Below are 26,429 nucleotides of genomic sequence, written 5' to 3'. Positions count from 1 at the left end.
CTTCACATTCAGAAGGTCCTGTTTCTTCTCTCTTCCTGCATAGCTCCCCTCTCATTTTGTCCTTTTCCGCTGGCCGCAGTCTCGCAGGATATGCTAACTAAGGACCATGCCACGATATTCAACGATTTGTTGGTCACCAAGTTAATATGCATTGATGCGTTATTCATACGCCCCGTGGGACGGGCGAATAGCAAAACTCTCAATGGACCTTTGTTAATTCGTGTGTACGTGTGTGTATTTTGCGTGTATTTGATTTGATGCGTTTAGTACTTAGGACAACAATTACGTTTAGGTTAACTAGCATAAATCTATAATCATCACATTATGGCACAATGTATGTTATGTAGTATATATATATAGACTGAGATATACATAGATATCGATTGATATAACAAATTAAATTTTCTGCTAACCGCACGCTTGAACCGAATCACTTTTGATTCAATCATCTCACTTGTGATTCCGCGTGATTTGCTGGCAAATTTAAAGCCCTCTTCTCGCGTGGAGAAGTTTCGTGATATCAGCTATCACCATCCTTCTCCTCATGGAGTTTAATCCATAAATATTTTATTATACATCCACGATTTACGGTTCACGCTATCAGGCGACCCGTATTGCGATTTCGACGACTTCCGTTTCCGCCATAATTACTGCCATAATGATCGCCATTTATTTGGGTCAGTGTAGTCGTCGTATGCGGCACATAGAGACTCGTATTGTTCCGCGCGTGGCGACGTCTATACCGATATCCGGTTATCAGTTCCCGCACCGTCTTTCGGTACTTATCGGAAAGCACACAGTACAGAAAGAAATTGGAGGCGGCGTGTAGGGAGGCCAGCAGGTTACACACATTTCCCGCTACCACCTGAGTGCCAACTTGAATTTCCATATACTGATTGACTATCAAATAGATCGCCCAAGGCAGTTGGCAAACTATGAACATTAGCACCACGGCAATAAGTGTGATCGTCACGCGATTTTCCTGCGATACGCTGCCTTTTAGTCCAGAATTCGATTTGCGCTGAGGATTCAGAATTTATACAACAAATCGATTTTCAATCGTTTCGATTAACTCACTTTTGTGCGCCTTATGCTGCTGGCATTGGTCAGGTCACCACGCAGATTCTTGGATCGATGCACCAGCAGAATGAGAATGGAGTTGAAGGTGGCCAGTAGAAGCAGGGGGAACACCACGAAGACCAGCAGGGTGAACAGGTTCCACAGATAGCTGTATAGCTCATCATAGCCCAGTTCCGAAAGACCATGGTTATAATAAGTCACCTAAAACAAACGTATATATGGATTTCAATTAATAACAACCTTTTAAGCGATGGAATATCACAGTCTTACTCCCAAACGACTGAGTGAAAGCATGTCTTCCAAAACTAAAAGCACTGATATCATTTTAAGTTATCACCGAATTTATCATAGTCATGGCACTTGTACACCCTTCGTGATTTTCACTGTTTAACCATTTTCTCGTGTTTTTCTCCAGGGAAATCGACGCTATTTCCACCACATTTTACTCACATTTTGACAGTATTCCGTTACGTTAAATGCGAATGCATCCGTATTGTTGATGTTGTGAATCTCAGCGCTGCGCTTGCGACGCCACAGTTGCAGCAAACTCTCCGTGACCCCTGACCCCTGGCCCGCGTCTGCCCCCTCCGGATCCTGCTCCTCCAGCGTTTTTCTCAGTGCGGGCAGCGTTACAAATCCAGATGACTGCCAGTGACGGCGATGTCGTGGAATGTTCTCTAGTTAAGGTCAAAAAAGTAATGCAACTATCAATAGTCACTTAAGAAACTTTCTAAAAGTATGCATCAAACTAATCTATTAATACACCTTCGATTTTTCCGAGTGTACACACTGCTATGCCCTCGTCACTCACCTGGCTCTCCATCACCACTGCCACTGCCCCAGTCGACGAGCAGATTAGAGCTGCCGGCCGTCGTGGACTCCATGGCCAAGTCTGGCGATTGCCAAACGGTCGCCGGCGTGGGCAGCGGGGGCGTGGCCAGTGGGGGCGTGGCTGCCACGGGTGGCGGCGGCGGCGTGGGCGAGATGTTGGCCAACGTTTGGTTGCACGGCTGGTAGGCGTCATCAATCTGGCGCGTACCAATCGTAATTGTGTGCTCGAATGCCGTCGAGAGTGTGGACAGCAAACAGAAGATGGCCACCGCTGGCAATGCAGAATATAAGGTTCCATATGGAAATGGATTCTATTGTTTCGTGCGCCTATTTCAGCCAACTCACCTGCTATCACCTTTTTGGCCAGCGATTCCGTGCAGAATGTTTGTCTCTTGAGCGGATAGCGTATCGCAATGAATCTCTCGATGGTGAAGCACACGGCTATGTAAATTGAGATGTAACCTGTCCGTAAAAACAGAGAAAGCAATTGTGAATGGGGGCGTGGCAGTACAATACGGACGCAATCAGTGATGCACTGCGAAAATTGTGGGAAAATTCAATCCAAAAAGGAGTCATATTTATATATAAATATATATATATTCAGGGAAAATGTCTCATATAAAATTAGTTCAAACTATGCATTTTTCCGTGTACTCTGGAATTATAAATAAACGCCGCTCCGCTGTTAATACCCCAAACCATCCATTTCTGAACCCACACCAATTTATTCGCCGCGCGGGCTGTCAATTTATTCAAAACGCAGCGCACTCTAAGCGATTGACGTCCGTGCTGCGCTGATGAGGTTGCTGCGGGAGGGCGGGATATCCAGGGGGTGGTGAAAAGTCGGAAAATGGTTCGGAAAAACGCTATCGCATGGCTGTGAGCCTCAGCTGACCGCTGGCATTTCGCAGAAAGCGCTGCTTACTATACCTCGTAAATTGGCAGAGCTCAATGAAATTGATGCACAACAGCAGCAGCAGCCGCAGGTGCAATTCGAATTGATGGGCCCATCGCTGGAATCCGGGTGATACGAGGGATACGGGGGATACGGTGGATCCGGGGATCCAGCCGAGGCTAACCCGTGGAACTGGGGAATTTATGGAATCCGCACCATTCCACTTAGTGCTCTCCAAACGTTGCATTTGGACTTTTTTTGCGCCGGCAGCAATTGTTTTCACCGCATGATATGTACGCTTTTCCTATTGTAGTTTTGACCTTTTGTGCGGGAATAATGTTAAATATAAAAACACCCTTTTCCTACATATTTAAAATTGAAAGCATATTTAAGCATGAAATACTCGTGTTTGGATTTTCATCGAGTTTTTCGATGGAATTGGAGCCACTTCCCGTCTCACAACTTTTTGTTGCATCTTTGTGTATTATGTATTATGTTTTATTTATTACTTGACCGATAGTTAATTCTAGTTAGTACTCACCGAAACTATCGCACAGCCAGACGAAATAGCCATAGAGCTGCCAGTAGAGCTTGAAGTGATATTTGGGATAGTCGTAGTGCTGCAGTGACAGGATCAACTGGCACGTCAGGTAGGCGATATCCGTGATGGCCAGTGCTGTTAGATATATGTTCGTCGTGCATCTCATGCGCTTTCTGAAAATCATCATCAAGAATATCGAAAGGAATTGCAAATGGTGTTGATTCTGTTGGGCATTCTCGTCGCATTTGGAAATCAGGCCAAACCATTTCGGTGGACAATGCAAAACGCTGCCAAGTGCAACACCAATTGAAATAGCAAATTGCCTGAAAGCCAAACGGTCCGAGGGGTTGGTCAGAGGGGGGGGTTAGAAAATTCCAGGGGGGTTGGTTGATGTGATGGGCGCGGGGCCTTGGGCATTTTCCGAAATGCGCACAAATGTCGGCACAGTCATAAAGCCAAAAGATGAACAATAAAAACTAACTGTTAGCATTTAGTTTTCTCCCTGGCAGCGCCCGCAGGCTCAGATAGTTAAATTCTCTTGTATTCCCGCCAAACAAAATAAAATAAAGCAATGAAAATATTTAATTAAAAAGTCATTTAAATGTTAAGCTAGTTGCTTTGAAAAGTTGTAAATATGGGTTAAAATAATTAAGCTCATAAGCTTAGTTAATATATAACATTCATGCTATAACTATTAATACATTATAAATAAGAAATGAATTTGCCAGTTCTTAGCAGTGAATTTTTGCGAAAACCCTACTTATCTTTTTCCTGGGAAATGGACATATGGTGTCATAGCAGTCAGCCTGCCGCACAGAGCACTTGCAACTGTCGCATATTTTCCGGCAGACATAAAAAACACACACACACACAGCATATCGCCTATCTGTGTGCGTTTTTGCATTTGGCACATAAAATGGCTCTTATTGTTTCAGTTACTGTTATTGTTGTTGCACTTGTCCCCACCGTAGTTGTTGCTGTTGTTATTGTTATCGTTGTTGGCTGTGTGGAAATGATTTTAAAGTGCAGCGGTGGCTACAATTAAATGTCGTGTTTAATGCGCTGCGTACCTGCTCGCCGCTTCATCCATGTTCCACTTATTTCACACACATACACACACAACAGGACATGCAGTTGGATGCACAGAGAGAAAATCATGCAAGTTAGCGGGCATTTTAAATGTAAAATTGTAACTCAAAACAAGTTTAAAACAAGCTCAAACGAATAACTTAAAGTTTCGAATAAAATGAATGCCAAAGGCTCATATATTTTCTATGCATTGCATACTTTTCAACACTTAACCACAAGCAGGAAAATCCGATTAGTCGCTTTTGCATACCTAATCACTTAACGTTCTCCCACACTTCTTTGAAATGCCATCAGCTAAATGGTTGCTATTTAATTCGAAAATCTTGTGGCCCTGTTTGCATGCATAAAATAGCAGTGCCTAAAGGCCACGCCCACACCGTTGCCCAAAATCGGCTGGGCCATAATCCAGCAACAATAACCAACGAAATGGATGGGTGGGGTTCAAGGGGTTCAGGGGGTTCGTGGGGTTCAGGGGGTTCAAGGGGTCGAGGGGAGCAGGACATGTGTGGGGGATACAAGTGCACTTACCGCGTCAAAACATAAATGCTCACTGAATTTCCCAATAGTCCAATAACAAAAACGCACGGCACCAAAATGCGTTGGACAACATGCCGCACTTCCGCCATATCCGCATCCGAAAACATTTCGCCAACAGTGGCGTTCGCCTCGGCCAGCGTCGCAGTCGCTGTCGACGTCGCAGTCGACGTCGAGGACATTGTCATGACCAAGCCACCACGCCTCCCCAGCCGCCTCCGCCTCCTTTTCGCCGCCTATCCTGGCCACTTGAGTTTGGCCCGTATCGCTGGCGTTGCCCCGATTTTCCGTATCTTCGCTCGAATCCGATTCCAATTGCACTTTTGTCAGCGGCCAAAACACACACACGCCCACTGGCCACGCCCACTGGAAAAATGTGAAAGAAAACAGGACTTGAGTTAGATACACACATACGTATATACGGTATGGAACTAATCTACTTAGCGCGGGCATTGTGGCAAATGTTATTGCCAACTCTTTTCGAAATAAATCACTTGATAAGGTGTCGAAAAGTATGCAATGAAATAAGCAAACTGACTCGGAACTGCGAAGTTCGAATGGCAAACATAATGTTGCATACTTTTGGACATGTGTTTCAAATACGTTTGTGCTTAAGCTAAATTTTAATCATTCCAAGAGGAAACTCAACACGCTGCAGCGTTATAATTTCTCACGCTAATCATTCGATATCCTTCCGTTGCCAGCGTTTCTTGCATTTCGGATGCCTCGGAATGATTTATGGCCAACTCGGATTGGCATTGATATTGGCCAACAATCGGACAGATACAGATAGCACTTGGCCAGCAGCAGGAGCAAGGGATAGTGGGTGGATATGGCCGGCAGCTCTGTCTTCCAGCTGTTTGTTGCAGATTTCTGCAGCAACCACTTGGATATTTGCCTCGAATTACATTTGCCACACACACAGCCCGCATAGAAAGTTCACTTATTTATTTGGTTTTCAATTTCGGGGCTTTTTCGCTTATTTCTTTTGTTTTCAGTTCGCAACAAGCTCATTGCAACCATTTCTCGATTTTGCCACGATTTTTTCCCACGCTTTTTACCACCACCACCCACTTACAAACTGGGCAGACAAATTGCGCGTAAAATAAAACGGGAATTGCAATTGCAGCGCGGGCAACTACAAAAAACATAAGCAACGAAAATAGAGCAAAATGAACGAAATAGAAAATGGAAAATCGCAAATAGACAAAAGGAGCGCGAGGAATTGGAAAGCGTTTTAAAAACAATAAAAGTGGCAAATTCACAGTCAAGTTACCCCCAACCCCTCCACCCCCTCGAAATTCGCAAATATTGCACGTACGTGAGTGAAAACAAAAACCGAAAAACCGAAAAGCGATATTCGTTGCATTAAGCGAACTTGGGTAAAGCAAACAAAAAAAAAAAAGAAAAAAAAAACGAGATACAAAAATGCTTTTATTTCCGCTAGCCACATCTGATGACATTTGAGAGGTTGAAAAAAAATAGCAGAAAGTGTACCCACTAATTGATCGCAAAAAAACATTAAGTTGTTGTCATACTTTTGACAGTTTTTTCTCTGCGAAATCTGAAAATCCTCAAAACCAAATAAGCTTAGTATAAGTGGATATTATAACTTCGATATCGAATTGGAACTGCATTCTATCTTATATTAAAATTTGGGCAGTGCAGTCCAGCTGCATTTGAATCCATCCGAAATAGAAGCCAGGCCACAGGAGCTGTAAAGGTCCCGCCTCAGTTATCAATGAATGAATATGGAAATGGTTGAATGAATGCTGGAATGAATGGGCATGAATGAATGAATAGCTGACTAGCTGGCTGACTGAATAATTGAATGAATGCGTGAATGAACGGCGCCTGGAAGGAAAATGCCGGAATATGGCTAAAATGCCGCCGAGTGGAACGGAATGGAATAAAACAGGCCCATCTTTTTTTTCGCTTTTTCTTTTTTTTTTTGCATTTCACAATACGTCTGCTCTTCTTCTTCCGCGGGCTGTACTTAGTTGTTGTTGTTGTTGTGGTGGCAGCCGCAGGCAAACAAAGACTTTTTGTTGTCTGTTTTGTTGTTCTTGTTGGCGGTTTCTATACACATCTCTTTTTTAAGCAACAGAATTATTTTTTTTCCTGAGCCCAGGCAATTCACGGGGTATGCGAGGACTTAGATTTAATCGTAAGAATTTTCATGAATTTTCAATGAATACTTCTTAGTTAAAATAAATTCAAGACCCTCACAATTGACAATAATGCACAAATATTACGTATACGTAATTACGTATACGTAATGTGGGTCGGTTTAACGGAATGGAGAAAATGTATGTTTTTACAGGGTATACACCAAATCCAAAGTATCCTTTTGGTCTATATTTCTGTATATGTGTCATTTGGGCAGACACAACAAAAGATGCCTAAATTAGCACACACACACACACACAGAGAGAAGCTCACACACACCTGGGCGTTTGACAGTTACGTGCGAAAAAGACGAAGAAGAATTCTTCAGATTTTGCCCACCCTTCGGTTTTTGTTGCTACCAGGCCGCGTTCCACATTTTTTTTTTTACAGTTCGGCCAGATGCAACAAAAAATGCTTACATTCCTCTAGTTTTTTTTTTTTTTTTTTTGCATACCCCCCACCACCCCTTGCATAATTAGTGAGTGGCTCAGTGGGTAAAAAAAATAAAAATAATAATAATAGCAACAAGGGAAGCTTGGGCAAGTCAAGTGGCTGTGTGCCATTTTCTCAGCACCTGCAAAAAATGTGCCTTGCTCCTAATTGGCAGTCAACTACAAAGAAAATGGAGAAAATGGCTTTAAAGCCAGGTCCAAGGAGGCAGTCGAAAAAAAAAGAAAAACGAAAAGAAAGCCAGGCCCGCGGCTGCGTTTTCCCTGATTAGGATAAGTTGCATTTAAGCAACATTTAAAATTAACTTTAAATTGAAAACCAGACAGAGGGAAAGCGCTCAAGAGAACCTAAGAGCACTGCACTGAAAATATTAAGTATTTTTTAGGCGAGATTAGATCTTCTTAACTTAAATATTCTTTATAGCTAACTGAACTAGTGTACTTCATCTAGTCAACATATTTTTTGACCGTGTAGAGCCTGAAGCGCTCGCCAAACCCACTGACCACATAAATCCACGAGGGCCAAGTCAACGCTTTTTGGGTTTTGTTTATCGTTGGCCGTCTTCCCAGCCCGGCAGCACTTCATCTCCTTAACCCCAGTGCATTTTGTTTACCCCGAACCAGCAGCGGCAACAAGATAAAGTCAAATAGTTACAACAGCATCATGACAAGGCAGCCCCAGTCACTCACATTGGAGTTGGAGTTGGAGTTGGAAAGAGTGCGACAGAGTCGGGCAGAAGGAGAGGGGACTACAGTCAGTCAGTCAGTCAGTCAGGGAGTCAGTCAGCCATTCCATCAGGTTACCCTAGGTCCGAGTTTCGGAGTCAGCAACCAAGGCATCCATTGCAGCCTTTGTGGCAAAACAAACAGGAGCTCGTAGTTGGGGGTAGAGTCCTTTGAGGAGGGGGAGGTCGCAAGGGGTCGCAAGGGGTCGGCAGCTCCGACAGCTTCTTCTTTCACTTGAAACTACAACAACCAGTGCGCTAAACTATACTATACCGACTTTGTGGCATTGAGAACGTCGGCAAAAAAGAGAAAAACACCCCTTTTTTTTGCACTTCAAGAAGGTACACTTCACGAGTTACCCTGTAATTTAAGCAAGCCAATATGTTAATCCTAATTCTAGTTAATTACCAAGTGTATGTAAGAAAACTTATGATATCTATAGAAAAAAATTGATGGCTAATTATTTACTAAAACCTGCCGTTGAAATTGTAATTTAGTCCCCCGTTTTAAAGGCACAGTGTTAGTGGAACATAGCAAGCAGATTTTGGTCCTGGCAAGGATACCTCTTGGAAAACTGTCGGGAACAAAAAAAAAACGGGGCAAGTACAGTTTCCCTCAGGTATTTTTGCATTTGATTTCCAAGTTCTGTCTCGTCGTAGCCGGACTTTTGTGGTGAGCTTGGAAATGGGGAAAGAATCTGCCCAGGACTCGCAGGACACGGGGACCGAAAAGGGATGTGGATCCGGATCGGGATACGGATGACGGTTGTCCGGACTGAGGCCAAGGTGCAGCATTGCCGTGACAGCCCATCAACTTGCATTCCCCCCACCCGATTTCCCATCGCCACACCCCAGATTTCCCAACCCAGTCTGCTCTTTTTTGATGATGCCCCGGCTTGGCAGACAAAATTGCATTTCGCTCAAGGTGTGACCAGGTCCGAGTGTAATGCGAAGTCCCCTGCCAAGCGTTTATAAATCGTGTGACAAGCACATATACACAGCAAAAGTGGGAAAAACAACATAACAACATATAAAAAACTGATTTCCTTTCAGACCACTTTTTGTGCCCAATTACCCGGTTATGCCAGGCAAATGGTTTTATAATTAGCCGTTTAGTTATTCAAAGGGTTAGTCATTGATTTTTTACTGTGTAGCAAAGTGGTGGGGGGGGGGGAGGAATACTGCGCAAAGGACCAACGTCCATTGCCATAAAACTTAAACAAGTTATTTATGCACACGCGTTGCGTGCTTGAAGCTCGTTTTCAATTGCAGCTGGCGAATGTTTAAGAGCTGTGGAAAGTGAGGGAATGAAAATGGGCTGAGGGTGTATGCAAGGTGCATGAAAAGTGGGGAAAAGCGGCGGAAAAGCGGGGCCAAAGCGGTGCCTGCAATGGGGCCTTAAGTTATCAACATGGAATGCAATTTTCCAAACTGTCTATTTTCTATGCAAATTCGCTTGCATTTCACAACGCGCTGCGCTTTGCGCTTTTGCTCTCTATCTTCCAGCAGCCACGCCCACCGCCGCCTCTACACACCCTCCCCCCCTCCCTATTTTTAAGGGGCTGGTGTGGGACAGTCGGTGCAGACAGGCCATATCAGACATATCACAGAGAAAGCTGAGAGCGAAGAAAGCAGCAGCAGCAGCGGCGGCGGGGTAAAAAAGCGTCGCACAAACATGCAAATGTGTTGCATAGTTTAGGGCGCCCCCACACACACACTCACACTTATCAAAAGCATCCTGGCCCTTCTCTGTGTGTGTGTGTGTTTATGCGGCATATTAACTTGATATATATTTAGCTGGCAAATATAATGCTTACGACAGATTCTTTTTATTGCCTGGCGAGAAATAGGCAAACGTAATTGGAAAAAAACAGCTCTTAAAATTTCTAAAAAATTGCCTAAATTCCGAGCCGTGTTTTTCTCGCAAAACTGCATTGAACTCTGGGCCACTTGGGCCCGGCTAATCAGCGAGCTCTTCGGGGCATGCTGCTGTTGTTGCATCATTGATGGATGCCAATGGCATGCTTAGCCCCTTTTTTGGCCAACGCTTGCGGGGCTGCCACAAAATCAAGCCACATTGATGGAGAAAGCGCGTCAACGCCAATGAAAAACCAAATGAGCGTCGCTTTGAGCGCTCCACTCGATTAACACGTTGCGCCGCATAGTAGTAGCCATCGGGTTTGGTGGCCTGGCAATTGGGCGTCCAGTGGGCGGAAGGTCCTGCGATTGATGGGCGAGTGGCGTCACTACTCAACTGAGCCAAAAACGGGCTAACTGACCCGATGGAGGCGTAACTCTTCAACTGGCCACGTGACTAGCGACACCCCAACCATACACTCGCAAAAGAAAAGGTTTGCGGATAATGTTATATTTGAGTAAGCTCAACTGGATTGAAAAAGCCCGGGCAAAATCATGGCGACTTAAAGGCGTGATTGGTCGATTGGTCTAGCTTGGAGCACCATATGTGCAGTTTAGCTATTTCTGCTCGATTCGGGACAATTGGCGCCGTTGCTCAATTGCACCGAGCAGAGATGGCGATTGAAGGTGTTTTGGCTGCCAACACGTTGGCGATGAAATTTAGTAGCGTGTGTAGCAGAAGTAGCTGCGAATCCCTTCTGACATTGACAAATAGTGTGCGAAGTACAATGCACACACGCACACACACACACACACACACACATGCAGGCACGCACACAGACGCGCTAACTGACACACGCATGCCGTGGCAAAATGTGTTGCATACTTGCGGGCGCAAATTATTGCCAGCAGGCAGCTGCAGCTGCGACGCTCAGGTCTCCTGCTCCTTGTGCTGATCCTGCTGCTGCTGCTGCTCCTGTTTTTAGCTCCTCCTCCCCGCCAGCTTGCTAATTAACAAAGCACTTTACAGCTGTCCGTGGCATTTGGGCCATCGGGGGGCCAGCGGGGGCGGTGCACTGGCAAAAACCAAAACTAAACACACGAGTTAACTGATAAAATGCTTCACAACCTTACTGCTGCTGCCTTATTAAGCTTAACAAATAAAAAACATATAGTATTTGCATGTTATTTGCTGGCAACTTTTCGCGCAGTGCACTTCATGCCTTACACCTGGCCCAAAAACAACAACACAGCCGCAGCAGACAAAGCCTTTAGGACCATCGTCTCTGCGCAAGCTTATCCCGTTTCTTGGGCCGCCTCAGTACCGCCCCAGCCACGCCCCCCTCCACGCGGCTGCATTAATTAAATTTTATAACGCCGCCACTGCAGCTGGCTGTGTGGCAACGTGGCAGCGTGGAAACACGTGACGCAGCAGAACGCGTTGCATAATTTGATGGCGCCAACGGCGAACGGCGACAACGTTTAGAATTTGTCGCCAAAAGTTCCGCTGCGACCATGCGGGATTATGGTATGGTGCAGCATATATAACCAGGTATTCCCACAGCCCAGTTAAACGCATGAACGAACGTCGATATCAATATGGTTTCCAGCAACTTCAAGTTTGCAACACTGCAACAAAATTACGCTAAATATGAAATCCCTTTCATGGTAAGCAAAAAGCAGATTCATGGCACAAAGTGCATAAAAATATTTAACAATTAATTGTTAGCTAACCTTTAATATTAAAACGCAAGCTTACATGGAAAAATAAACACAAAGAATTTACAAGCGGCGATTTCCACATAAATATATAAATTACTATTACATTTGCAAATTACACGATATTGATTATCAAATTTTTGACCATTTTCGGCTAAACAAATCTGGCCAAGGATCATTTAATTATGCTTTTAAAACATGAAAGTTCTGCGTAAAATAAGAAAATTAAAATTCTGCTTAATGTTTAATACATTTCGTCACTGGTAAAATCGCAATTATATTCTGCATTTAAATATCTCTCTTATCGAGTGAATTCTCCATTTTCTCCGATTTTCCCAGCATAATTGCATTATGTAAAAACAAATTGCTCATGAATTGCCTGAAAGTTGTGAAATTGCGGATCGCCAGCTGACTTAATTCCATTAGATGCGTTATTCGCAATTATTCACAATTATTCACAATTATTTATGTTGCCGAGTGGTTAACCAAGCGTTTATTTATTCACCATTATCTTTTATACGCTGTCAATTAATTGGCCTAAGGACTTGAGGCGTTTTGTCCGTTTTGTCCCCGAAAAGAAATTAAGACCGGAATTGGAATGAAAACTTAACAATTTTGCAACTCTAATCTGCGCGGCAATAAAATGGAAATGCTGCAAGGAGAAAACTTCGCCACGCGACCAAGGAGAATAAAAACGAAAATAAAACGAGAAAATAGAAATAAGTGGAAAAGCGTCACGAAAATGCTCAGACAGCGAAAGCGGAAAGTGTTTATATATATGTATATATATATATATTGTGTAGTGTATATGGGTGCCTCCATTGTTGCTAACTGCGCTGCGTTTATTTAGAAAGTTATTTCACTCGCTCAGCGAAGGCAACAAAAAGTAACTAAAAATAAGCTCAGCCAAAATAAAAACATTGTTGCACATGCTCCACTCCACCCAAAAAAAAACAAAACAAAAAAATCCCCAGAAAATATGAAAAAAAAGAACTAAAACAAGCTGGCAACAATGTTGTCTGTTTTCCAAGCTGAGAGCTGTCTGGAAAAAGGGGCGAAAAGGGGGCGGGTCTGGGGATCTCCGCCTCATTAGCTCGGGGGATTTAGCCATGGATATGCTAAAAGGTTTTTATTATTATTTTATTCACTTTTTCGGCTGCTTTTCTCCTTTGTTTTACCCGCTGATGATTATTAATGGATTTATTTTTGGGTAATTTTAAGTTTGTCCGTTTATCATCACTTCGATTCGGTGACCTTGTCTTCAAAACTATGAATGACTTTTTGATTACGAAAGGTTTGAAATATTCCTATCTCCTCAAAAAATCGTATTCCAATTTTATGCCCAAAATAATCAGTTTTTTGCTTACAATAATAAAAGTATTGATACAAAGGTAGAATGCCATACATCGTTGAAATCGTTATGAAATTTCCAACAAAGTGGCATTCATGGATAGAAATGTAAAATTTTGACCGTTTTTTGCAAAAATTGATGATGTTACCCCTTACCAAAAATGCGAAAAATTTCAAAAAATTTTTTTTTTTTAAATCAGTACAAATGTTTTTAGGATAGTTAGTAATGTTAATCAGCGCCACAAAACATCAATTCTTTCGGTTCTGAGGTCATTTTTGGGCAACACAAAAATTGCACATAAAATATTCAATTTTTTTCAAAAATTCTATTACAAATTTTTTGGACAAAAATAATCCGTTTTTTGACTACAACAACGAAAATAGTGGTCCAAATATAGAATGTTATACATCGTTGAATTCGTTGTGAAATTTCCAACAAAGTGGCATTCAAGGATAGAAATGTAAAATTTTGACCGTTTTTTGTGAAAATGGATGATGTTACCCCTTACCAAAAATGCAAAAAAATACGAAAAAAAAATTTTTTGGGAAAAATAGTACAAAAGTTATTAGGATAGTTGGCGTTGTTAATAAGCTGCAGAAAACAGAAATTCCTATCGCTGAGAGTTGGTTTTTGGAAAAGTAACAGCGAAAGAGCTTGATGAAAGACAAAATTGTTGTAAAAAGAGGATTTAATTGTGTGATGCCGTTGGAGCTCGAAATTTTCAGAAATAGCTGGGAATTGTAAATGGGATTCGAAAGAATCGCTTTGTCACCACACCTGCCATTTTTCCATTTCGCTGCGCCTTTTGTTTAGTTTTACATTATTTTCTTGGACCTGGCATGTGGTCAACACACAGCGAATTTACCTCAATCCGTTTGTAGACGCTATTTCCATAGTACTGAATGCTATTTATTATTATTATTTAGCCATCATTTTGGCTGCCAGTCAATTGGGCGTTTTGTTTATAAACAATAAGCATACAGGGCGCCGAGAAGCACATCATTTTGTGATGTAGCTCATAAAAATGGTCAGCGAGGGTCGGGGAAAAGCGGCGAAAACCCAAAGAAATAATAAACACGAATTGCAAATATTTGTAAGCTTTCATCGAGGAATAAAGGTGTTGACGGAGGCAAACAGAATTAAAAACTGTGTATTTTTAGCGCCAGTAAATATCGCTGGAAATATCGCCATATTCCTCTTCACGTGACATAAACGAAAGTTACGTATACGCACTGCTGGCGATTGTATGATATTTAAACGCGTGAGCTTGAAATGAAATCGAATCTCGAAAATAATGCGGTGACAATTAATTAAATACTTGGTCCTCATTCTGTGTCACCGTAATTTTTTTCCTTTTTTTGTATAATTGTGCACGTTTTTACCCTTGTTTACTTTATTATGCGTAAGAGATTATAATGGCATTAATTACGTATACGCACAGGTGAACACGGCATAAGGCACGATGGGCACTTAATTAGCGTGCGTGTGTCAGCCTGTTTGTTTATGTTTAAATGTCTGACGGCTTTGGCAAACATTTTCCAACACTCATTCGCTTATTCAGTGTTTGTTTGCCTTTTTTATGAGCACTTTCGTGCTTTATTTTGCGAACAAGGACCGTCAGATACTCTTTTGTGAAGGCAGATTGAATTGAAAACATATGGCTATGCGTTGCTTTATAAATAGTTCCCCTTTTAATTATAAGCATTTTTCCACTCTTTTGCGTTGCCTAAGAAACATTGAGTATTAAACAAAAGGAAATTAGTCACATACCACTGTTTGTTCATACACAAAGGCTCAAAGGTGCGAAAAATGTCATATAAATTCCTTAAAATCCCACATGGGCATTCATCATTCTCCAAATTAAAAATAATAAATAATAAAAGGAAGGAAATCAAAGGAATTGAGTCGCTTTGTAATTTCATTTTGCGGCCATAGAGAGTTTTGATATTTTTGCCAGCATGACATCTGAATTTGCATAATTAATCAATTAATGCTGCGATTTTAGAGCCTTCCCATACGGCGAATGGGGAAATTCGTGGGCGTCACGTGCATAAATTTTGCTCATGTGATTTGCGCTCGTTTCATTTTCATTTCTGAATACAATTTTTAAGCCGCGCACGTGCTCCGACATGGCTAAATATACATACATATATCCATATATAGATATATATTATATGTGCATTTGTATAGCTGGGCGTACGTGGACATCTATACTATGGATACATGTGTAGGCCCAAAAGTGAACGGGCAAACGTGGCGGTTAACATTTAATTTGATATGCACTTTGTTTGTACCAGCGACATGGACATGTCAATTATTTAATGCTTAACGTTTAGTGCCTTATTGCATTTCAATTTTCCATTTAGCCATTTGACTCGATGCGTTTTTATCGCCGGCCATTCGATATTCAGTCAAATTACGTGACGGGAATGGCATAAAAACACTTAAAGTGTGCCAAAAAAAAAAAAAAAAAACGTCTAATGTCGAATGAATGGCCAACCGAGACGTATCTGCAATTTTATGCCGGGCAATTTGTTTAAATGGTTCAATATTAATGTTATGAGCTTGCTAATCATGCATCGTGCTCTCGAAAAATTATTTTTAAAAACATCGTATCACCTATTTCAATTGTACACTTTCAAAAACTAAGCTGCTCATTAATAATTTATATAGCCGTGCGTATATTAAATTTTAACGAGGAAACGCATCAAATTAATGGGCCATAAATTCGGAATTCAATTAAAAAATAAATTAAACAAAAATCGAATCAGCTGCAAATTTTATTTATTTATTTTGCAATTGAATGACGTATTTATTGGCCATTATTTTAATGCTTTTGCCTGCCTTTCTGCAGCATTTTTGTTGAGTATATATTTTCGATATACCTCTTGTCTGTCAAGATCATAATAGATTTTCTTTTTATTGTACCTAGTACCTGTGGCAAAGTCACTGCACATGAGTCACTGATTCCGATTTCGCTTTTTGGGTTAAGAGATATGGCTGTCAGGGGTTTCAGTACTTCCTCTCGCTTCTCGCCTGTTTATTTTCGTCGAGGGGTTCGTCATTAGACGGCTGCTGATTGAGTGTCCACTTGCTAATGGATATGGCTTTTCCAACCCGCGCCACCCGTGCCACATGCCCCAAACTAGCATACCATCCCTCCCCCCTCCCCCCGGACGCACCGAGACGACCCCTTTCCGTTTCCCGCCGCCATTTTGCACATTTTGCTCAGGCTTTCCTGTCATGTTCCACCTGCCAGATGAATGCATTTGATTTGATATTTTCTGTCATCTGTGCGTCGTTTGCTGCTCTTTATTTTGCGTTTCCACTGCTCTGTTGTTCTTAGAATCATTAGTTTGTTTCGGGCTCGGTGCTTTTCCGTATCTCTGCATCTTTTTGTCACGTTCGCCTCTCGATTTTCGTGATTTTGGTTTTCATTTCTTGGGCCTTTCTGTTCGGGCGTCGCTTCTGTTCTTTTCGTTTCTATTTTTGGTACGAGCACAACAAATTAAATAAACAATATTGTCATTTCTCTGCATTGCATTTTCGCTTATTTAGCACAGTTTGCCTCAGTCATTGCCACATTTAAATCCACTTTTTATGGCTTTATTCGCATGTGGCCCGAATGATTTGCCTGCCTTGTGTGGTTAGCTAATTGCCAGAAATGCTTCCGTTGTCATAAGATCTCGCATTTGATATGCATTAGTGGCATGTATTTGTTTAAAAATATATATATTTTTTATGAGCATATATATGAACTTAATCACATCGTTAGATTTTGGGCCTTGTAAAATTCGAAATTTCGCCTGTTGACTTGATTTTTTGATCAATTCTAGGCGGCGGGCTTTCAATTAAAAAGCCATAAAAAATTAATTACCAACGCTGGCCATTTTCAGCGGATTTTCGTTTAATATTTACAAGAGAATCGACCTCCAAACAAAAGGCAGGCGTACAAATAATTGATTTGCGATCGAAATTGTGAGTATTTTATCTCACAATTTCAACTGGCAATTCAATTTCAATTTTCAATTTTCCGACCGCCTCATTTGATTCAAATGTGCACTTGGCCGCGGAATGTTAATGCATTTCCACTTGAATTCAGAGATCTTATCTCGATACCAGCTGCATTCTTGGCCAAGAATTTCAGTGGGTTAAGGGGTGAAGACAAACAAGGGGGCACCGAAGGGGTTAAGAGCAAATTCACAAGAAAAATATTCAAATTGGTTGGCATTTTGGTGACGTGCGGCGATCGCGTCCAACAGAAACAAAAATAAATAAATATAAATGTTGCGCATAAATTTCTATTTTAACTCAAGGTCGCGTCATCAGTTTGATTCTCTCTCTTCTTCGCCGATAGGAGGAAATCGTGCCGAAAATTATGTTAAAAAAAGAAAAATAATTATGTGGCAAAGTGTAATGGGCATGGGTATTGCCAAGATCAGGATCAAGATGTACAAGCCATATTTTGACACATATAATTGGCGTAACAAATATAAACGCATTAAGCCAATTGCAATTTGAAAGAATGTTTGAGAAGTACACCTAATTCAATGGCATTTTCAAAAGCCGGCTTTAAATGGCTGCAAACAAAGACCCTCACTTAACACGTTTCAATTGTATAAATCAGCATTAACAGGGCTTCATCCGCACCTTGATCTACATTCCAAGATCAAAACCAAGCCAGATTGTTCTTCCGATTCTGCACCAAAAAAAAAAAAAAAAAACGCATGAATAGATCTTCTTTCAAAAGATACAAAATGGTGGGGAGATGGAGATTGGGATGGCGATGCCGCGTTAGATTGTTCAATTATTCAATTGGGGACTTCGAGACGGCGGCAAACAATTTTGATTATATTTATTAGATGCCGGGGATTAGTTGAGCTGGCTTCTGTGGCAATTTCGTTGAGTATACGCCATGTATGCGCGGCCAAGCAGTTGAATTTTTTCCAACACACATGTGTTTCACATTATTTTTTTTTTATTTATCTTTTTTTTAATTTTTTTTTTTTTATCTCAACCGTACCGCTGGCGAATTGAAATTGAAAATGAACATGAAAGTGTCTTGAGATGGAATTTAAATTGAAATGGGTATTTTGATCGGCTTTGCGGGTTTGTGTGGCATCTTCTCAATTCAGTTCACCTTACCCACCCAGTTCTTCTTGCCCGCCGACTATGCAAATGTAGCGGAAATACTGAACAAATGCCACTAGACTTGGCCCTGGATCGTACTATATGTACATATACCCTGTACCTGCCTGTACACACACACATATATATTTATTCATAAATGCGGAGCACTGGGTATGTACATACGGATGTACATTAGTTTCTCAAATGTTCCTGAATGATCTCTCGAAAATGTTTGCTCAAGTATGTCACTTGAGACGCGCACCAAACAATTCAATCGATTTGAGTGTATTTGATCAGCTCTTCAGTCTCAAGCGATATTCAAATATATTCTGCAAATTTATATATTTAAGATCATGGAAAGATGAGTTTCAACTTATTCGCAAGTGATTTAAATATGAATTCAATTCATACCTGGAATAGTCGAGTTTTGCCTTGATGTTCTGTTTCTATGTTTGCTGCTAATTATATTTTGGCCATCAATTACACATTGCTATTGTTTTATTGGTCATTGAGTATTAATTATTATTGTTTTCGCATGTCATTTTAAAATTTTCCATATTCCTGCAGTCCACTTCCATCACAATCGTCAACAATTGAAGTCAAATGGTTGAAACAAGGAAATAACGCCAACATAAATGTTTTGCACGATTTTAGTGCGAACTTATAAATAAATAAAATAAAATAAACGAACTTAAAAAGAAGCCAAGAGCGCACATTTTTGTGTGCTAAGTATGAAAGCAGCGTGAAGCCAAACAAAATGTATAAAAAACTAAAGAGCGCAGCGAAAAATTCAAATGAAAATTTTGTTTGACACCCGCCGTTGGACTTTTCTAGTTATTCGCAGAAAACGAAATTATGAGGGAGGGTGTGGTGGTATTTGACAATAAAATAATAAATAAATGCAAAATATTTGCATCTAAATAAAGGCTCAAAACCGATCAAATGTGCAGTCAACGGAATCAGCAGATATTATGATAAAAACGCAATTGAATATTAAATTCGATTGTGCCATTTGAGTTGACGTTTATTCCCGTTGATTTCTGTCAAACACGATTAAACAAGCCATTTTTATGGCATTTTTGCCATTTACATTGAATGCACGCTTTAAATGCGCGCCTAATTTCACTAATTAATTGCTTTTATTGCACACTTCAAGGTGTAATTACTTCGTATTAAACACATTAATAGTTTGATGGAAAATTTGTTATTCATTTGTTTAGATTATATGCATATGTTTTTGCATTTGCATTTTGCACAGGAGCATAAACCTCAACCAATCATCACACATCACAATAGAAACCAAAAAAACACACACACCCGCAGTGAAAAAAAGCAAAAAAAAAAAAAATGAGTGAACAGGCGACAGGAAAGACCTCGGTTAGCACGTGAAGATCGGCGAAGATCAACGCCAGAGCATCGCGAGGAGACTGAATCCCCGATCGGTCATATCGACTATATTCCCCGGACGTCGGGCAGGTGTGCGAGCGAGAGGGTGCGGCCGAGGGAGATGGAGAGGGAGAGGGCGGGCGCACAGCGCGTGGCTCTCAACGCAACCCATATCATCGCAACTCAACTGAACTGGGGAGATAAGACCAAGAAGAATAAGAAGAATAAGAAGAATAAGAAGCGAATGATAAATGAGTGGACCACTCTGATCTCCGCAGATCCGCACGATTAGCCGCCAAGGAGCGCGCTGCTACAGGTGTCCGTTGGAAAAAGCTCGAACGCTTTGCCCAAAAGCTCTCAAAAGTACCGTATATTGTAATTATTTATGCTTTCAACTTTCAAACTTTCAAAACAAATGCTTGTAGTAAGTTAAAAAGAAAAAAAAAACTGCTTTACTAATATAATATATATTTAAAGTTTGCTATTTCCAACTTAAACTTATAGTTTTACATAAATTTGCTTGCTTTTGGGTTCAGAAACCAGCTAAAGCGCTCTGGCGAAACTTGCAACTTGCTGAAAAGCTACGATGGTGTGTTCCCTTCCGTGGGGCATATTACTTTTTGGGGGCAGGTGGCGCCTTGGTGGGCGGCTGTGCGGCTGGTTTTGCCTTCTTATCGCCACCGTCGCCCTCGCCCTTGGGCTGCTTGGCGTCCGCGCCCTTCTTGTTGCCACCTTTGGCTTCCTTGGCCTTCTTGGCATCCTGCTTGGCCTGCCGTTCCTTGGCCTTGGCCACGTCAATCTCTGCGCCCACTGGGACGTCATTGATCTCGCTGGCCGGCGTCTTCTTCGGCTTGCCAAAGCACACCTCCGCCAGCTTGATGTGCTCCAAATGGAATCCGGACACGCCGCGGATCTTACCATCCACATTCTTGGCATAGATATCGGTGTGCAGCTCATCAAGTTCCACCTCCCTGTCGGTGGTGGCCTTCTTGCAAATGCTATCGACCTGCTTCCTAGTCTTATCATCCAGGGCCTTCAGCTCCTCCTCGTCGGCGAGGCACAAGGCGATGATCTGGCTGCGAAAACTGGTGATCGGATCGCGTTTCTCCCTCGTTGCTTGGACTTCCTCCCTTGAGCGATACGATGTACCCGGATCGGACATGGAGTGACCCACATAGCGATAGGTGCTCATCTCGAGCACAATGGGTCCGTGCTTGAGGGCATGCTCCACGGCGAACTGGGTGGCGCTGCGCACGGCCAGCACCTGATTGCCATCGACCCAAAGACCAGGGATATATTGGCCACGCATGTAGAACTCCGTCATGGCAGAGGCCCGCTTAACGTGGGTGCCCATGCCGTAGTGATTGTTCTCGCAGACGAAAATGCAGGGCAAGCACCACAGCTTGGCCATGTTGAAGGACTCGAAGATCTGGCCCTGATTAGCGGCACCATCACCATAAAGGACCACCGACACGCCGTTGTCCTTGCGATAACTGTGGGCCAGGCCGATTCCGGCGCCGAGCGGAACTTGGGCACCAACGATACCGTTGCCGCCATAGAACTTATCGCTGTACATGTGCATAGAGCCACCTTTGCCCCGGCTGCATCCAGTTCGGACTCCGAACAATTCCGCCATTATTTCGTAGAGGGAAACACCCATTAAATAGGTCCAGGCATGACACCGGTACGCCGTTATGACCGAGTCGCAGGATCGCAAACGCTGCTTCATGCCAACAGCCACGGCCTCCTGTCCGTTGTATAAATGGCAGAAGCCGCGGATTTTTCGCTCCTTGTAGTAGTTGCCCGCCACCGTCTCGAACCGGCGCAGTTCCAGCATCTGCGTGTACATCGTCAGGGCGTCCTCCCTGGACAGCTCCACGTCCATGGTGGGTCCATTCTCCAGGTCGTAGCACTTGAACGTCTGCAGGGGGCATAACATAATCAGTAAAGAAGTACTGGATTTCGAAATGCTGCTCTAGTAGAAACGCAAGAGGAATCTATGGAGTTAATGTGTGTTGTGCAGCACTGGAAAATATCAGTGTTGGTCTACGCGGTGAAGAGATTAAGCCCTTTCTATAAATATTTGAAAAATTTTCGGAATAAAGGGAGTACATAGAATTTAATTCATAATGAAGACTATGACTTTTACGATATAGCTTAGTTCAATGGCATTTACTCATCCATTGACCTTCTTTGGATAGTCAAAACACTTACGTTCTCCAGGGTCAAACAGCTACATTTGTGGCGCCCTATTATCCTGCAGAGGATATTTCGCTCGAGGATGGAGCCGGCTCCACTGCATCTCATCGCCACGCGAACACAACTGAACTTCATCATTGGCCCTTGCCCGTATACCGATTCCCAAACACCGGGGCACTAAAATGAGCTTGTAGCCAAATGGGCAATTGCCAAGCACAAAAATTTTGAAAATGATCGGAAATAGTTGAAAAAGGGATTTGTACTTAACCAAAAAGAAACCGACAGTAAAATCAAAAGCAAATCGACAGAGATGGCAACTGTCACTAAACAGAGCGAGAAGGAAATATGAAGATTTTTTGATTGACAAGTGCTTGTTTTCAAATACTACTATGATTCGAACTGTAATTCTTCCACAAACCGAAAGAAGGTGTTTAAAAAACGAAGTGCGTAATATCTACTGAATCTATCAAAGTTTTTTAGTGCAAGCATAGGTGAAAATGATTTCAAGAGCACTTGCTTCACTTTTGGCAAGAAAACTACAACGATTGTGGATTAATTTTTCTAGGTTTTTATATTTTCAACAATTTACACCTCGCTTTATCCTTATTGAACACGTTCGCAATATAATATCCAATGCAGTACCCCAGAGTAATGTGGTGCGCTACGATGTGTGGTTGGAGTGCTCCGATTAGCTAAGCTTATTGTGGGTCTCTTCGGATCCGTTCCGGTCTACGGGGTTCTCATCGTTCAACTTTCGGCTTAAGATCTAGAGATTTCGCTTGTGTCCAAGTGTCTGAGTTATTGTGTCTTCTTTATGTCTGTCTGTCAGTGATTTGTGTTTGCTGTTCGGTTTTCTTGTTTCGTTTAAGGTTCTTGTGAGTTCCCGAATCAGATTCGTTGGCCCGATGACTTAGTGATTGACGCCCTTGCGCTCCTGGATGTGATCAATATCGTAGGCGATGGTGCCGCGCAGCTTGGGCTCCAGATTGTTGGAGTACACGTCCGTCCAGAGGTGGCTCACGCCCAGCTCGGCGTCGGACTTGGCGAAGGCGGTGGCCTCGTCGACCTCCTTGCGTACCTTCAGATCGATGGCCTGGAATGTGGATTTTTCTTTTAGCAATCATAACTTTTGACAAAAAAAACCTATAATCCAAACCCACCTTAACTTCATCGGTGGTGATCAGACCCAGCTCGATGCACAGCTCCTTGAAGGAGGTGATGGGATCACGCTTCTGGCGCACCTCCTGGATCTCCTCGCGTGTGCGGTACGATGTGCCCGGATCGGACATGGAGTGTCCAGAGTATCGGTACGTGTTCGTCTCCATCACCAAAGGTCCGTGAGTGTTCACATAGTTGATGGCGAACTCGGTGGCGCTGCGCACGGCCAGCACATCCATGCCGTCCACCCAGATTCCGGGCAGGGCGTCGCCGCGGGTATAGTAATCAGTGTTGCAGGAAGCACGCTCAGAACTGGTGCCCATTCCTAATGGGTATGGAATACAACATTTGGTTTATATAAATATCGTTTAGCTTTGTTTCACTTCCTACAGCACTCACCGTAGTTGTTGTTCTCGCAGACAAAGATCACAGGCAGTTTCCACAGGTAGGCCATGTTGTAGGCCTCGAACACCTGTCCCTGATTGGCGGCACCATCACCGTAGAGGGCCAGGCACATGCCGCCATTGCCCTTGTACTTGCAGGCCAAGCCAACGCCGGCGCCCAATGGAACTTGGGCACCCACGATGCCGTTGCCTCCGTAGAAGTTCGGTGCGTACATGTGCATGGAGCCACCCTTGCCGCGGGCACAGCCGCCCTGGACACCGGTGAGCTCAGCCAGTACGCCGCTGGGTGAGACGCCCATCAGGTAGGTCCATCCGTGGACACGGTACGCCGATATGATGTTGTCCACATCCCGCATCGCCGCCTTCATGCCAACGGCGCATGCCTCCTGGCCGGAATACAGGTGACAGAAGCCGCGGATGATCTTCTCCTTGTACAGATTACCGGCGGCCGTCTCCAACCGACGGATCGTCTGCATCTGTGTGTAGTACTTGAGGGCCTGATCCTTGGTTAGCTTCACTTCCGTGGCGGGTCCTTCGTCCAGACGATGCAGCTTGAAGGGCTGCAAGGTTGGAAAGCATATTTTAGAAATATCTCGACGAGAATTTAGATCCTACCATAGTAGCTAATCAATAGTAACTTTTACCTTTACAAACGTTTTCTACTTTTGCATTAACAGCTGACACACACAGCTGATAGATAAGAACGTAACGGAAACGTTTGGAACGCATGATAGGTAATAAAATGTCAGCACTTTGATTGGATAAACCAAATTACCATAGGCTTCAAGCTTTTCTAATCTAAGTATACTAATCTATAGAGCTATACCCAGATATCGAGGATTTTCGGAAGTATGCCCCAAAAACCATATTTGGATTTATGGCACTTTATGGCGGCTAATTTATGGCGTGAGAATCGACGTAAACAGAGAGCCAGACAGACAGAGAGAGAGTGAGAGAGAGAGAGGGCGAAAATCGGCGGATCGTTGATAAGACTATATGTTATATGGTGCGTGAACAGTCACGCGTCGGCCACGCAAAAGGCAGACGGTGATAAAGAGCGTGGGAGACGGAAAACTACAAATTACTGCGTGACCTTGTCATTTGAAAATGAGCGGATTGACCGGCAAAATGCAACCCTGCACTTACACACACACACGCAAACGAATACACCATTTACCGTCTGCTATCTGGCAAAAATCGCATTATGTAACCGTATTTTTTTTTTCCTTCCGACTTTTGGATTTTCCTGAGTTACATGTACTTAGAGCTATAATACGCACCCGATTCACTTGAACGGTGGCCTCCGTGGCATAATTGTTGGTTTTCGAAACACCTGCTTGGGCTGCATTCTGGAATAAACCGAAAAACGACGATGAATATCTCCCATTCCTGATGATATCGATGCTGTTGTTGTTGTTGTTGCTAAGTATCCGACATCCGCTGATGATGTTGTTGTTGTTGTTATGGCAACGCTTTTAGTGTTTTCATTATCGAATGGATTTGTTCAATTGCATTTTTTAGTGACAACAATTAGAAATGTTAGTGGGTGCAAAGCGGGATTGGGATTACGTACTTTTTGCAGTTGCTTAACAATAATGGGCAATTCGCTAACGCGTGACAGAGTACGCAACATTTTCGCTGTGTTATTCTCGTTCGACTGACAGAAATGGGATGTGAATGGGGGCTTTCTATATGCGGATTGTCCGGATCTAGAATCGCACGCTATATATCTGGTGTCTCAGTCGCACCGCCGCGCGTCGTTGTAAGTTAAACAATCGGAAAAAAAAGGTAGCGAGATTAGTTTATCAACTACTATATTGCACAACTATAACAACCGTTTGGCGGTATGGCGAAAAATAACGCACCACTTGGCCGATTAGTGTGACCCTAAATAAAATACTGTATCTTTGCCTGTTTTCACAAAATACTAGATTAGTTCATCAAACTTTCATATTTAATACAAATTAAAATGTGGGAGTAATATTAAAATTATTCAATAAGCTATTATATTATTTTTATATACACAAAGTTATATCAAAACAATCGTAGGGTTTGACGGTTATTGAAATACTCGAAATAATACTTACTCAATCACATTTTAAATTATTTTGCCGCCCAACTGAATGCCAAATAAAAACAGGGGTTTCAAAGAAGTACTTTTATTTCACATTGAAGATCTCATTTGGTTTTTGTTTGCTTTCTCATTTCTTACTCGTATTGTTACTTGAAATTGCCTCCATAAATCCACATTTGCGATTGCAGTTGCAATTGCAATACTGCTCTATATCGCACTCAGCTCACATAATTCACTAATCTCTTACAAAAACTTAAGTAATGTTTGTTCCTTGCACAAAAAACCAGTTAAATAGAAATAGGTAAAGTAAAATTAAGCGGTTAAATTCAAATAAACGCTTTACGAACTAAGATTTTAAACTAGTTTTGTATTTGTTGGTTTCTCGGTTTGTTGTTTCATTTTTTTTTTCGTCAGAAATGGCAGCTAAAAGATTTGAGTTTAAAAGTTACTAACGGAAAATGAGAAAATGTATCGATCGTTTGGGAAAAACTAAGCGGAAGAAATCAATTTTGCACATTCTTTTATCTATCTTTTGCTCCGTTACCGTTACACATATTCAATTTTTCGCTCGTTTTTCTGTTACATCAAAAATTGGTTTCTCACACAAATATTTTGCATTATGACAAAAAATTATGCTCATTATCCTTTGGTTTGTTTTTTGTTTTGTTTCATATGTATACATATACATGTATATATATATATATTTGTATGTATAAACACTTATTAGAAGTCCTGGTGTGTTTTTGTTTCCTTTCCCATTAGAAATCCGACATTCCGATTATAAGAAAAAAATTGCATTCTCTTCGTCTTCTTGTTTTTGCGAGTGCATGTGTGTGTG

General features: G+C 42.3%; 3 protein-coding genes across 7 annotated transcripts; all 3 read right to left on the bottom strand.

The window, feature by feature from the left end:
• Window positions 1-203: 203 nt before the first annotated feature.
• LOC6739977 lies at window positions 204-19,881 on the bottom strand. Of its 4 annotated transcripts, none has more exons than XM_016181036.3 (9): window positions 19,744-19,881; window positions 18,782-19,030; window positions 4,965-5,336; window positions 3,348-3,520; window positions 2,257-2,373; window positions 1,892-2,182; window positions 1,531-1,757; window positions 1,078-1,281; window positions 204-1,021 (listed from the first exon to the last, which is right to left on the bottom strand). In XM_016181036.3, the coding sequence occupies exons 3-9, from the start codon at window positions 5,156-5,158 to the stop codon at window positions 593-595; spliced, it is 1,635 nt and encodes a 544-aa protein (XP_016038099.1). In that variant the 5' UTR covers window positions 5,159-5,336; window positions 18,782-19,030; window positions 19,744-19,881; the 3' UTR covers window positions 204-592. The 4 variants fall into 4 exon arrangements, with proteins under 4 accessions (XP_016038099.1, XP_016038098.1, XP_016038100.1 ...); XM_016181035.3 differs by having other exon boundaries at window positions 18,782-18,941; window positions 19,744-19,869; XM_016181037.3 differs by having other exon boundaries at window positions 19,537-19,813.
• A 323-nt stretch (window positions 19,882-20,204) lies between these two features.
• LOC6725121 (probable pyruvate dehydrogenase E1 component subunit alpha, mitochondrial) lies at window positions 20,205-22,279 on the bottom strand. Its single transcript, XM_002106111.4, has 2 exons — window positions 21,971-22,279; window positions 20,205-21,677 (listed from the first exon to the last, which is right to left on the bottom strand). The coding sequence occupies exons 1-2, from the start codon at window positions 22,091-22,093 to the stop codon at window positions 20,370-20,372; spliced, it is 1,431 nt and encodes a 476-aa protein (XP_002106147.1). The 5' UTR covers window positions 22,094-22,279; the 3' UTR covers window positions 20,205-20,369.
• A 228-nt stretch (window positions 22,280-22,507) lies between these two features.
• Window positions 22,508-25,395, bottom strand: LOC6725120 (pyruvate dehydrogenase E1 component subunit alpha, mitochondrial). 2 transcript variants are annotated; one of them, XM_016173422.3, is made up of 5 exons: window positions 25,091-25,395; window positions 24,798-24,866; window positions 23,513-24,077; window positions 23,116-23,438; window positions 22,508-23,048 (listed from the first exon to the last, which is right to left on the bottom strand). In XM_016173422.3, exons 1-5 carry the CDS (start codon window positions 25,148-25,150, stop codon window positions 22,866-22,868), a joined length of 1,200 nt encoding a protein of 399 aa, XP_016038096.1. In that variant the 5' UTR covers window positions 25,151-25,395; the 3' UTR covers window positions 22,508-22,865. The 2 variants fall into 2 exon arrangements, with proteins under 2 accessions (XP_016038096.1, XP_016038097.1); XM_016173423.3 differs by having other exon boundaries at window positions 24,798-24,989; window positions 25,091-25,383.
• Between the last annotated feature and the right edge of the window lie 1,034 nt (window positions 25,396-26,429).

The sequence above is a fragment of the Drosophila simulans genome, chromosome X (genome assembly GCF_016746395.2).
Source record: "Drosophila simulans strain w501 chromosome X, Prin_Dsim_3.1, whole genome shotgun sequence".
NCBI classification, from domain to species: Eukaryota; Metazoa; Arthropoda; class Insecta; order Diptera; family Drosophilidae; genus Drosophila; species Drosophila simulans.
This window is presented reverse-complemented; position numbering and strand designations above follow the sequence as displayed.

Bases quoted from the DNA above. Each gene is read 5' to 3' on its own strand.
- LOC6739977 (XM_016181036.3), bottom strand. From the start codon at position 5,158: ATGACAATGTCCTCGACGTCGACTGCGACGTCGACAGCGACTGCGACG. The intron at 1,758-1,891 runs GTGAGTGACGAG...GACCTTAACTAG, and splicing joins CAGTGGTGATGGAGAGCCAG to AGAACATTCCACGACATCGC. The intron at 1,022-1,077 runs GTGAGTTAATCG...CTGAATCCTCAG, and splicing joins GCAGCATAAGGCGCACAAAA to CGCAAATCGAATTCTGGACT.
- LOC6725121 (XM_002106111.4), bottom strand. From the start codon at position 22,093: ATGATGAAGTTCAGTTGTGTTCGCGTGGCGATGAGATGCAGTGGAGCC. The intron at 21,678-21,970 runs GTAAGTGTTTTG...TGCCCCCTGCAG, and splicing joins GCTGTTTGACCCTGGAGAAC to ACGTTCAAGTGCTACGACCT.
- LOC6725120 (XM_016173423.3), bottom strand. From the start codon at position 25,150: ATGTTGCGTACTCTGTCACGCGTTAGCGAATTGCCCATTATTGTTAAG. The intron at 23,439-23,512 runs GTGAGTGCTGTA...CATACCCATTAG, and splicing joins CTGCGAGAACAACAACTACG to GAATGGGCACCAGTTCTGAG. The intron at 23,049-23,115 runs GTGGGTTTGGAT...TCCACATTCCAG, and splicing joins TCACCACCGATGAAGTTAAG to GCCATCGATCTGAAGGTACG.